General features: G+C 33.5%; 1 protein-coding gene and 1 long non-coding RNA gene across 2 annotated transcripts; both read left to right on the top strand.

Annotated features, from left to right (window-relative positions):
* The first annotated feature begins 272 nt into the window (after window positions 1-272).
* On the top strand, window positions 273-763 carry LOC131626036 (uncharacterized). The gene is made up of 3 exons (XR_009291019.1): window positions 273-410; window positions 507-565; window positions 654-763. It is a non-coding gene; the product is annotated as an uncharacterized LOC131626036 (long non-coding RNA).
* A 6572-nt stretch (window positions 764-7335) lies between these two features.
* LOC131626058 (uncharacterized) lies at window positions 7336-11512 on the top strand. Its single transcript, XM_058896874.1, has 4 exons — window positions 7336-7666; window positions 7821-7924; window positions 8380-8464; window positions 11082-11512. Exons 1-4 carry the CDS (start codon window positions 7460-7462, stop codon window positions 11169-11171), a joined length of 486 nt encoding a protein of 161 aa, XP_058752857.1. The 5' UTR covers window positions 7336-7459; the 3' UTR covers window positions 11172-11512.
* Window positions 11513-12621: the final 1109 nt, after the last annotated feature.

Raw genomic sequence — 12621 nt, 5'->3', positions numbered from 1 at the left:
TTGACAAATAATATAAAGGCATGTTTGATTCAACAACTTAGAGTTCATATATTACAAATCTACATTTAGGAAGGACTCGATGAATTCTATAGCAGTTTTTTTATAAAAATATGTGGTTTATAAAAGATTGAAATAAAGGAGAATATCTTAGAAATTCTTCTTTATTTCAATCTTTTTCACTCCTTCTCATTTTTTTTAGAGTTTTGATTTCATTTTTGTTTTTTTCGTTTTCACTCCTTCGTATTTTTAGATTTATGGTGTTATGATTTAATTTTCCGTTTGCTTCTTCTCATTTTTGGTGTTTTTTTTAGGGGTTTTGATTTCAGAAGAAAGAAGAAAGTAAACGATAAATCTTTTCGAAAGATTTACATGTGGTGACCATTGTTTATGATTTTAGTGCTTTTATCATGGTGATTCTTTTAGTGTTTTTTCTTTATGTTTTTATCATATTTATTTTGCATTTGTGGTTTTCTGATATGTTCATCACCATACATATGTATTTCCAGAAACTCCAATCAGTTCAGGGACAATTGTGGCTCAGAGATGAATATTCTTTATCCTAGAGGTTAAAACTCACTTTCCCATCTTTGATGCACGGTTCAGTGGTTAACGTTTGTCTATTTCATTTCTCTTACTCGATTGTCTTTTTTCAGATCCAGGTTTTTGGTGTCATGGTGTGAAGATGTTCATGTTTATTTCCTTCTTTCAGTTTCTTTCCTTTTGATCTATAATATGAGACTGTAAAAGTTACACTTTCTGGTGAGCCTTCAAGTGTTACAAATGAGCATGATCTGTGCCTATTGCTATTTGCCAATGAATTAAGGGTTTACTTCGCTTAAAGGGTTACATGGGCACTAAAGCAGAACCAAAATCACTAAAGCAGAACCAAAATTACTAAAGCAGAACCAAAATTACTAACAAGAAATAAAGGGTTTACTTCGCTTAAGAAGAAAGAGAAAGAGAGAAAAGAAACCATTCAACAAAAGCATGATCTGTGCCTATTGCAATTTGCCAATGAATTAAGGAATTATTATCACTTTCAACAAGAAATTATTATCACTTTCAACAAGAAATATCACTTTAAATTAAAATAAAATAAATGTTAGAAACAAATAGAAGAAATCCATGTAAATCGTTTGACAAAAATTTGATGCATGAGAAAATTAGAATCACTCAAATTTATTATTTTCACGGGTCACTATCACCATTATACCTTTTTTATTTTAATCAATAAAATATTTGTAAATATTTATAATTATTACTGATATTCGTAAATATTTGTAATATTAGATGAATCCGATAAAAACTCATGCTATCTTTTCAAATAGAATCCTATAATTATCATCTGATCAATATTCATTTAAGATTATGTATATTAGATGATGCACCATTGTTCAACATATGACCAATATATTAAAAAAAATTGTATTTAGGACATATTTTATTTATTCTATTTGTTTACTATCACTAAAAATACTAATTAATCTATTTGTTAGCTTCAATAAAATTAAAAATAAAATTTATCAAATAGAATAATACTACATAGTCATTCACACAACTAATTTTTTATTTTACGAGTCACTATCAAATTATTACCATTATTTTCAAATGTCATTTTTTTCTTTCTCCATGTCACAAGTATTTTTTGAAATTATTTTTTCCAATAAAAATGAATTTTTCATATGTATATCAAAAAAATTATTTCGTCAATATTAAAAAAAATTACCCGTGCTTTACAATTTAATTGACTTGATTACAAAATAACGAGGGTTACTCCCTATTTATAGATTTAGGTTAGCTTTCTCCCTAAGCCAAAACCCAAAACTATAAAAGCCCAAAATACCTATTTTGGAACTAAATCAAATCTAATCTATTTTAAATCTAAATTAAATTTATCTATATTTAAAACAAATCTGTGTGTAACAAACTATTCCCACATAAATAAATCTTTTTGAAACTCCCTTATCTCTGTCGAGCAACCTGCTTCGACACAAGGAATTACTTTCAACACACCACCTAATTCATTGTGTCTAAGCTATCTATATTTATCATAGCTCTTAGTCTTCTGAATATTTTGACCTGCATTCCCTTCGTCATGATGTCAGCAATCTGATTCTCAGTTCTGCAATATTCCAAATTCATCTTCCCTTTAGCTACCTGCTCTCAAAGATAGTGGAACCTCATTTCGATGTGCTTACTTCGACCATGCACTATCGGGTTCTTCTCCAGGTTGATAGCTGACATGTTGTCGATCTTCATGGTAATTTCTCCATGATCTTTACATGTTATCTCTTCGACCAAGTTCACCATCCATGTTGCTTGACATGCACAAAGAGAAGCAGCTATGTACTCTGCTTCACATGATGATAATGCCACTACTGGTTCCTTTCTCGAACTCCAAGCAACTAGTGCACCACCTAGCATAAACACTTAACCTACTGTAGATTTTCGATCCTCAGCATCGCTACACTAACTCGAATCAGTATATCCCACTAATTTGCATTATTTTCCTTTATCAGCTGCAGGAAATAAAATGCCATAGTTAAGCATTCCCTTTAGATACCTCAATATCCTCTTCACCGCTGCTAGGTGTGATACCTTTGGCTTCTGCATAAATCTACTTACCATACCTACACTGTATGCTAAGTCAGGCCTTGTGTGACAAAGGTATCTCAATGATCCAATAAGTTTTCTGTATTGGGTTGGGTCGACATCATCTTTATCTGGGTTCTTCGACAATTGCAATCTTGTTTCAGCAGGTGTCGAAGTCGAATTGCATTCTTCCATCTCAAATCTCTTAGGAATTTCACTTGCATATCTTCATTGGTGCATCATCAAACCTCTACTACTCTTGTAGAATTTGATGCCAAGGAAATATGAAATGTCGCCCAGATCAGACATTTCGAATTCCTTGCTGAGATCACCTTTGAAGTCTTCGATCTCTTTCTTGCAGCTACCTGTTATCAACAAATCATCGACATAGAGACATAGTATAAGCGATTCACTACTGCTTCTTCTTACACATACTCCATGTTCAGTTGTTCACTTCATAAATTCCTCCTCCCTTAGGAAACCGTCGATCAAACCTAATTGGTTGTGCAACATAGACTTCTTCGTCTAAGGGTCCATTTAGGAATGCACACTTCACGTCCATCTGACATATGTGCCAACTATTTATTTCTGCTAGACCAATAACCAATTTGATTGTTTTGATTCTACTAACAGGTGCAAAAACTTCATCAAAGTCAATTCCTTCTTTCTGAAGAAATCCTTTCCCCACAAGCCTTGCCTTGTGTCGAGTCACTTCTCCTTTGGGATTACACCTCACCTTGTATACCCACTTCACATCAATTTCCTTTTTGCCTTGAGGCAATTCGACAAGTGACCAAGTATGTTTGTCTTCGATGGACTTCACTTCCTCATTCATAGCTTTTACCCACTTCGAATTCTTTAATACCTCAGTTGCATTAACCGGTTCGACATCTACGTAGAAAGAGTAATTTACTAGCTAACCTTCATCATTGACCACATCATCTGATGTAATCACACATTCTTGCAACCTTGCAGGCATGTGTCTAGTTCTCTGAGGTCTGCTTGTATCTGGTTGATCTCTAACCTCCTCTTGTCGAACTTCTCTTTCGACTGGAGTTTCTGGTTCTTCAAGTAAGATTTCCACTGAGTCTTTCTTGATATTTTCAGTCCAATCCCATTCTTTAAGTTCATCTATGATCACATCTCTGCTGATCACTACTTTCTTATTCACTAGGTCGAACATCTTGTAACCTCCAGTCGAATGATATCCTATTAGAATCATTTGATTTGACTTGTCATCAAGTTTTCTTCTCAAGTGATCTAGCACATGTCTATGTGCTATAGATCCAAATACCTTCAGATGACTCAAGCTAGGCTTTACACTAGACTAACATTCTTCTGGAGTAATTCCTTCTAGCTTTTTCGTCGGACATCTATTCAGAATATATGTTGCGGTCGACACAACTTCAACCCAAAACTCTTTAGGTAAATTCTTGCCTTTCAACATACTTCTCACCATATTCATGATGGTTCGATTATTTCTTTCTGTAGTTCCATTCTGTTGTGGAGTGTAGGGTGGCACCACCTCATGCATAATCCATTCTTTCTCACATAACATGTCGAAGTCTTTTGACACATATTCTCCACCACCATCAGTTCTCAAAACTTTGGGCTTTTGACCACTTTGTCTTTCAACCATTGATTTAAACTTGACAAATACCTTGATCACTTCACTTTTCTTCTTGATCAGATAAGTCCATAGTTTTCGACTAAAATCATCTATGAATGCAACAAAGTATTTGTTACCTCCATTCGAATCCACCAGGATAGGACCACATACATCAGAGTATATGATTTCGAGAATAGCCTTCGAATTACTTCCAGCATCCTTGCTGAAGCTATTTTTGTGTTGCTTCGCCTGCACATGTTCCTCACATACCTCGTTTGGAATGTCGATTTCGGGCACTCCTGAAACCATATTCTTTCTTTTCAAGTCCCTGATGTCTTTGAAGTTGAGATAACCTAGTCGATAGTGCCACATCCATTCATCTCTGCTAGCTACAGTCAAAAGGCACTTGTGCTCCATCAAATCGAGTTCGATCTTGAAGGTTCTATTTTGAGACATAGGAGCCTTCAAGATTAACCTTCCACTTGCGTCGACGACTCTCATCATCTTGCCTTTGATCGAAATTTTGTTGTTCTTTTTGACCAACTACCCAATGCTGAGTAAGTTGCTCTTCATGCCTGGTATGTACAATACATTGGAAATTACTGACCTTTTTCCATCTTTCCTCATAATTAGAACATCTCCAATACCTTCAGCTGATAGAGTATTGTCATTTGCGAATTTCACCATGTTCTTCATTGAGGGCTTTATGTTGATAAACTAATCTTTCCTTCCCGACATGTGTGATGAGCATCCTGAATCCAAGTACCATTGGTCCTTGAACTTATCTTCATCTTTTATTGTGACCATCAACATCATCTTTTCTTCTTCTTGTTTTGCAAGCTTTGCATCACTTTCTTGATCCTTATTATTTTCTGGATACTTTGTAGAATAATGACCATACTTCTGACAATTGAAACACTGAATGTGACTCTTGTCATGCTTTCGACCACCACCTCTTCCTCTACCTGCAACACCACCTCTTTGGTTGCTTTGGTATGAGGATTTTTTCTGATTCGACCAGTTTCCTTCTTGCCGACTTCGACCAGTCGAATTGTTGTAGCCACCTCTTCCTTTATTTCCATTACAACTTCCTTTACCTTTGTTTGCCGACTGAGCCTGCAAAGCCACATCACTCTTTGACTTGCTTGCTGCTCTTTCAGCCATTCGTTGTTCATGAGATTCAAGTGTCCCTTGAAGATCTTCCTTTGTCAATTTCGACAAATCCTTTGACTCTTCTATGGCTACCACCATGTGGTCGAACTTAGGGGCCAAAGACCTCAAGATATTTGAAACAATAGCTCTTGTTGTTAACGTTTCTCCACATATCTTGATTTGATTAACTAGTTTCGTAACCCTAGTGAAGAAATCGGTTATGCTTTCACTATCTTCCATCTGAAGCAGTTCATACGTTCTTTTGTGAGTTTGTAACCTCACCTCTTTCACCTTCTCAGCGCCTCCAAAAGATTTTTCCAGAATCTCCCAAGCTTCTTTTGCAGATTCTGAATCACTAACCTTTTCGAAGTTGTCCGGACTCAGACATTGATGAATTATAAAGAGTGCTTTATAACTCTTCTTCTTCTTCTTCAATTCTTCGTGTTCTTTCTTTTCTTCTTCTGAAGCGTCTTCTTCAAGCTCTTTTACTCCATCCTTTACAAGATCCCAAAGACCTTGACACCTGAATAGAACTTTCATCTGTTTGCACCAATTATCATAGTTATCTACTTTCAGAATTGGTAGACTTGCTGGATAATTTTCATTCCCATAATTCACCACCATCGTGATTTTTTCTTATTCCCATGATCGATAAACCGGAGCTCTTGATACCAGATGTTGGAAACCCACTAATATCTATGATGCATTTCTATCAGTCTTGATGAACAAGATTGTTACCACTCACACAATAGCGATGAAAATTAGAAAGGAAATTTACAGAAGAAAAGATATTAGGGTTTCTGTAGAGTAACTCTCTGCCCACAAACTGTGGAAAACTTTGTTATTCACTTGCAACTGCAAATTCTGTGAATACAATTTAATTGACTTGATTACAAAATAATGAGGGTTACTCCCTATTTATAGATTTAGGTTAATTTTCTCCTTAAACCAAAGTCCAAAACTATAAAATCCTAAAATATCTATTTTGGAACTAAATCAAATCAAATCTATTTTAGTCTAGATCTAAAATAAATATGTGTGTAACAAACTATGCCCACACAAACAAATTTTTTCGACACTCCATTGTCTCTGTCGAGCAACCTGCTTCGATATAAAGAATTACTTTCAACACTTCTTTATCTGCTTTAGATCGAAAAACACCAACCGCAACAAAAGTTTACCTTTTCATTCTAATAGAAAAATTGCAGCATGGGAAAAGGTTATTGTAGCGGCGGTGCGATGAAGGTGGATCTCTTGTCGGTGGTTTAAGAGAAAGGCAAGTTGGTTGTGATGAAAAACAACAACCAAAACGTAATGACTCATGGAATTTTTATCTTTTGGTGTTACGATAATGAAACAAAAACAACCGAAAATTTACATTTTTTAAAATTTGTAAAGTATGAAATATGATACTGAGTTTATGCAGTAGTAATATAACAACAACCTAAAATGATTCATGGAAAGGTTATACTTTTTGATGTTCTGATAATCGCAACAACAACCTAAAATTTGCTGCGTATAAAGTTTGCAGAGTATGAAATAGTTAGAGATTTGTGTGTATTAGAAGTAATATAGTTTATGTAATGGTAATATGATTAAAAATATAAAGAAAATGCATTGGTAATTGCTAATACAATAACTGTTCAACGGTAATAAATGAAATTTAACCAAATATTTGTTTAACTTTTCTATTGAGTTAGTCAAATCATTAATTTTCTTTGGCAATTGCAAATCATTCATTTTTGTTTTCTTTTTCTATGCATAAATCCTTTCAAAAGAAAAAAAATAAATAAATTAAGGGTATGCAATTACATTTAGGATTATGAAATAAGTTTTCTAAATTAGTGTAGTTAGGATGATTTGATAATTATGTTGGTAATTAACTTTATTATATTAATAATAGATTTCTCATTTTTTTTAATCTATGGCCAAATAAATAAACATATTAAAAAAAACCTAAAACCCCAATTCTAAATCAAAAGAAGTAAAAAAATAAAAAAACAGAGAGAGAAAAAGAAGAGAACTTCTGAATCGAATGTTTTGGTTCAATTGCGCAAAGTGCAAAACGCCATAGCCAAAACCTTCTTCCAGCGACGGCGACAACCAATGATGCAGAGATTACTCCCAAAGCTTCGCTCTTTCGCCGTTCAGTCTCGTCAAGCTCTTCAACCTCTTCCGTCCTCTCGCCGTTTCATCCACCACTCACTGCCGCAACCACTTCACTCCGCTTCCATTAACCCCACTCCCCGCCCTCTCTTCAGTTTCTCTTCATTGCCTATCTACGCGCCTCGCCCTTCTCCATTTCCCACCTCCGTAAGTTGTTTCGATTTTCATCTGCTTATTTTTGCGTGTTTGGTGTTTGAGAAAATGCGGTAGCGTTTTTGGATTGAAATGTTGGGATTTAATTTGGTGTTGATTATTTTGGTTTGTTATTGTGTGATGGAAGTTTGGGTTTTTGTTTGAATAGTTGATTCAAGTGCGGAATGTGTCGTCGAGGGAGAGGAAGAAGAGAAGGAAGCCAATGACTCCGGTTAATTCTAAGATCAAGAAAACCAAAATGAAATCTTATTCGTAGGTTTCTTATTCATTTCTGTTGTAGTGTTACTATACTCTTTCAGTTTGTGTTTGTGTTGCATTTGGAACAAAATGAAATCTTATTCGTAGGTTTCTTATTCATTTCTGTTTTAGTGTTACTATACCCTTTCAGTGTGTGTTTGTGTTGCATTTGGAATTGTTGACATTTATGTTAGGGTCAGTGTGGATTTGCTTATTTGAATTTTGAGCTGCGAGGCTGTTTGATAGAACTTATGGAGTTAGCTTGTTTCTATATCTCTAGGATAATAGCTTATAACTTATATGAAAACAATTTGATTTGATTTTATCTTTTGTTGAAGAAATAGCTTATATGATCACTTCTATGATAATTGTTTGCGCTATAAGTGTTTAATCACGTTGTTTAACATGGATATTATATTTGTATTTGCGTGTTTGGTTTGGAGTGAGTGATTTTGCTATATTTGGATCAGGTCTTACAAGTCTAGGTTCAGATTAATGAATGATGGGAGCTTTAGGCGATGGAGGGAGGGAAAACGTCACAATGCTCATTTGAAGGTTTGCATTTTTACTTTTCCTTAGCCAGAATAAAGTCTTATTTATGGTATATGATAATGCCATAGTTTTGTTGAAATGCAAGTTTCTGGGTGGTTTATCATGAAAACCTCAATGATTTTATTGTTCTGTCAGTGATGAATAGATCAAACCATACTCAATTACTCATTACCAATATCCCCATCATAACAGTTCATGAGGTGTGAATAAATTACCCAAGTCTTCCTTAACAAGTATGTTATTAACTTGAGCATATTCACCGTAAATTAAATGTCTGCTTCTGCCCTAAACAGGTTTTCTATAGCTTTTGTAGTGCCAACCTTGCATTCTGAATTCCTTAGATAGTTAGATAAATAGGTCAAATACTTAGCAGAAACAGTGATACTTTTCTGTTAGAGTAGACAACTCATATTTATCAATTAGCGCATGTTTCTAACATAATAGGACTAATAACTAAATTGTAAATTTGGATTTCTTCATTTTCAGAAATTAGAACAACTTGTGTTTCCTTATGCAAAGATGTGAAGTTTAACTGGGTTTATGAGGCAATAATTATAATTATGGTAGTCTTGTATTGTAGTACTTAATGTGTTAGAACAACATGTATGTTGCATTAGAATTAGATACATGTCAATATGGTATGATTTCACTTTGCAATTTGTGTTACTATAAACATAGTTTATCATAGATCATAATTATGCATTAGTACTGATGGGCATATGGCACTAACATGTTTGTTGGTTTGGTATACTTCTCTATTAGTACTTCCATAATAACTAATGTGAAAGTAACATTCTAAGATCGTATAAGAGATTTAGATGTTGTGATAGAAAGCACTAGCAATAGCAAAGTGCATTTCTTTATAAATATATTTTAGGTCAAGTTCTAGTGTAGTACAACTAGTACTGTGTGTTTGGATCAGTTAACGTTGTGTTCAAACAATTTTATGATGGCTATGATGCAAAGAGAGCATTTGGTGCAAATGTTTTTTATTTTATTGAGTAAAATTAAGTAAATTAACATCTCTGAAACCTAGCCAAATAGCATTCCCAACATAAAATGTATTGAAGTAGGATTTATTTTTCTTTATAATACAAAATCCCCCTGGTATGGGGAACTCAAAAAATGTATTGAAGTAGGATTTTAGAAGGCTTGGAAAAATTCTTCACATCATTTCTATATTTTTATAATACTTCCAAAATTAAAAATATTTAATGATAAGCATTCCCTTCTCATTCTCCACAAAAACATTCTCAGATTCTCTCAGTTAAGATGAAAGCTTTATATTTCTTTTGCCGTACTTCCCTCCCTTCGAAGTCCTCCCCTCCAAACACCCAAACAGAAAAGTTAGTTTTTAAGGAACATAAGAATTGATGATGGGGTTCATTGTTAAGAGTTATAAATGAGTATTAGTTAACATTCCACTTGTAAACATACATTAACTTTTCAATCCCCCATTGAGTAAGTATTAGAATTAGAATTAGGCCTAACTCATTCTTACAAAACTGGCTTGTAAGGTGAGTGGTGACTATCTATATAAACTCTTTATAGACTCTATCTTTAACCAATGCAGGACTTGAGATTTTTCCAATCCATCCCCTCACGCCGAGCACTAATAGTTTTTAAGGAACATAAGAATTGGCAGTGGGATTCATTGTTAAGGGTTATAAATGAGTATTAGTTAACATTCCACTAGTAAACATGCATTGCCTTTTAAATTGAATGTATATAAGTTTAGTTATATACAAGTTTTTGTTGTTTGTATAATTTAGAACTACAGTATATTTCCTATAAGTACACAAAGAACGTTTTCCCAAGAAAAGTGCTGTAAGTGTAAGCAATCTTGGTTTGAATATTGCAAGATTTGTTAACCTGACAGGGCATGGTTTATACTTTGGATTGATGGAGTTATTTCTTCTATTTTCTTAAAAGTGGAAAATTTAGTTGATTTACATTATTTATCACTAGCTAGGTCATGAGGGAAGCCCATGAGTGAATTTCAAACTTTTATCCATTCAATTTTTGATTAATAAATGTCAATGGAAACTATTCAGAATACACTCGAGACAATTTGGAATAGGTGTTCGAGCAAATGCCAAATACATGGCAGGGAAACAAAATTTACAGATTATCTGTTATATTAAATTTGTAAACATAATGAAAGGGTATTTGGTCTTAAGTGATTTGCTCCCTATTGTTTTGCCCATGGTTCGAAAACAACAACAATAATAATAGTAGTAGTGAAGTTAGAAATGTATAGTTTGGCTCTGGAGCTCAAGTCTCCACTTAATTCGAGTCAAGAAACTCCCATTCAATGTAGTGTCTCTATCTCATATAAGCTAGACTTTCATGGCGATGTTATTTATCCACTAGAAATGGTAGCCGAAGAAAAATATATACTATCATTGTTTTAAACTGATGTCTCAGACGTGGAAATGAATTTGAATCTTAAAATCAGTGTTATAACACCTGCATGGTTTCCTAACAAAGATAAAGAGGGATGAACCGTTAACTCTTCTTCTTGGGTTTTCTTTCTCCTGTTACAATATTTATGAATTTCTTTTTTATTTTGATTATATGAATTAATTGTAATCTAACTAAGTTATGCTAACAATTGCAGTCAAAGATATCAAAACGTAGATTGAGAATACCATCTACTGTTCCTGCAGCTTATGCCAAAGTAATGAAGAAGCTTGGTTTTTGTGGTTAGAACATTGTAAGTTGGTGCCAGTTACAGAAAGTAGACTGGTCAGGTTTTGTCTTTTAAAGCTGATTATTTGTCCACATGTCCATTTTAGAATCTGCAGAACAAGCAATTACAAGACAATTTCTTTCTTACATGTTTGTGTGGAATAGTTAGAGGAGATAATATTGAGGTTATGCCCTATTCAAAGTGGCATGCTTTCATGGAAAATGTATGCAATATTGGTAACATGCAGTGGCTGATTAATGCTTTTTGTTGTAGCTCATTTAATTTTTTCGATTAGCAGTTTGATAAAATATTGGTATCCTGACTTGCTACACTTTTAGTAATAATAATGGTTTAATTTAGTTTTTGTTCGGAGATTTTTAGTTTGTGTATGGATTAAATGTGTTTAAATTAGCTTTTTGTATGTTCAAGAAAGCTTTCCAAAAGGCCTAGGTTAAGTCTAAAAAACTCAAATTAAATTATTATCAAATTTCTTTTTTTTGTTAGCTTCATTTTGTTCATGTAAGCTTCTGTGCTTAATTCAGTTATAGATTTGAATTTTTTTTTTAAATAAAACTCCTGAAAATTGTAAAGTGCATTAATTATTTCCTTATTAAACTTTTTTTATTAATCGTATATCATCTGTGTGCAATTATAAAGGATAGGAAAGACAATTGGATCCATTTTCAATGAGTCGGTCTTGAACACAATATAATATGTTTCATAGAACAGTTAGAGTAGTCAAGGGATATTAAGAGAACTATGGTTGCACTCCAAGACTTAAACTTATTGATCATGCTACAAGACGGGAACAATATATTCCTTCCGGTTCTACAATGAGTGATCTTGCACACTATTTCACACAGATTAATAAAAGTGTATAAAAGTAAGAGAGAAAATATTATTTTTACTCTAATACCCTTATCATGTATTGATAATTGTGAAATTTTTATAAATTAGAGAGTAAAATTGGAAAAAGTGTATTGGATATTGAAATAGGTCATTCATTTTGGGACATTATTTTATTCTAAATGGGTCACTCATTTTGCGACGGAGGGAGTAATATATTTCATAGAACAGTTAGAGTATTCGAGGGATATAAAGAGAACCATGGTTTCATTCCAAGACTTAAACTTATTGATCATGCAACAAGCCTCTTCATTTTTCTGCACTTAAAATTTCGTATGAAATAAAATATGTTTAATTGTAACTTTGGTCTTCCTGTATCTTTTATTTTCTTTTATTTTGGTCTCCCATTTTAAAAATCGGTTTTGTAGTCCATTTGTTTTTTTTTTTTTTTGAGAATTTTAATCTCTTTCATATAATCCTGCTAACAAATATCCCACAACTATGGCCAACAAATAAAATAGAGTCAATCAACCCTCCAATCATGAGGAGAGCTGTCTGTCGCCCAAAGAAGAATCATAACTAAGCACATGATGAACTTAGAAACACAAATACTTATCTGTCG

Source organism: Vicia villosa, unplaced genomic scaffold, assembly GCF_029867415.1.
Source record: "Vicia villosa cultivar HV-30 ecotype Madison, WI unplaced genomic scaffold, Vvil1.0 ctg.000256F_1_1, whole genome shotgun sequence".
Taxonomy (NCBI): domain Eukaryota; kingdom Viridiplantae; phylum Streptophyta; class Magnoliopsida; order Fabales; family Fabaceae; genus Vicia; species Vicia villosa.
The sequence above is the reverse complement of the archived record's forward strand: the minus strand, read 5'-3'. Positions and strand labels throughout refer to the sequence as shown.

What these genes read in the sequence shown, in the direction of transcription:
- LOC131626058 (XM_058896874.1), top strand. Translation starts at nt 7,460, where the DNA reads ATGATGCAGAGATTACTCCCAAAGCTTCGCTCTTTCGCCGTTCAGTCT. An exon ending in CTTCTCCATTTCCCACCTCC is followed by an intron (nt 7,667 to 7,820) that starts GTAAGTTGTTTC and finishes TTGTTTGAATAG; the next exon opens with TTGATTCAAGTGCGGAATGT. An exon ending in GTCACAATGCTCATTTGAAG is followed by an intron (nt 8,465 to 11,081) that starts GTTTGCATTTTT and finishes TAACAATTGCAG; the next exon opens with TCAAAGATATCAAAACGTAG.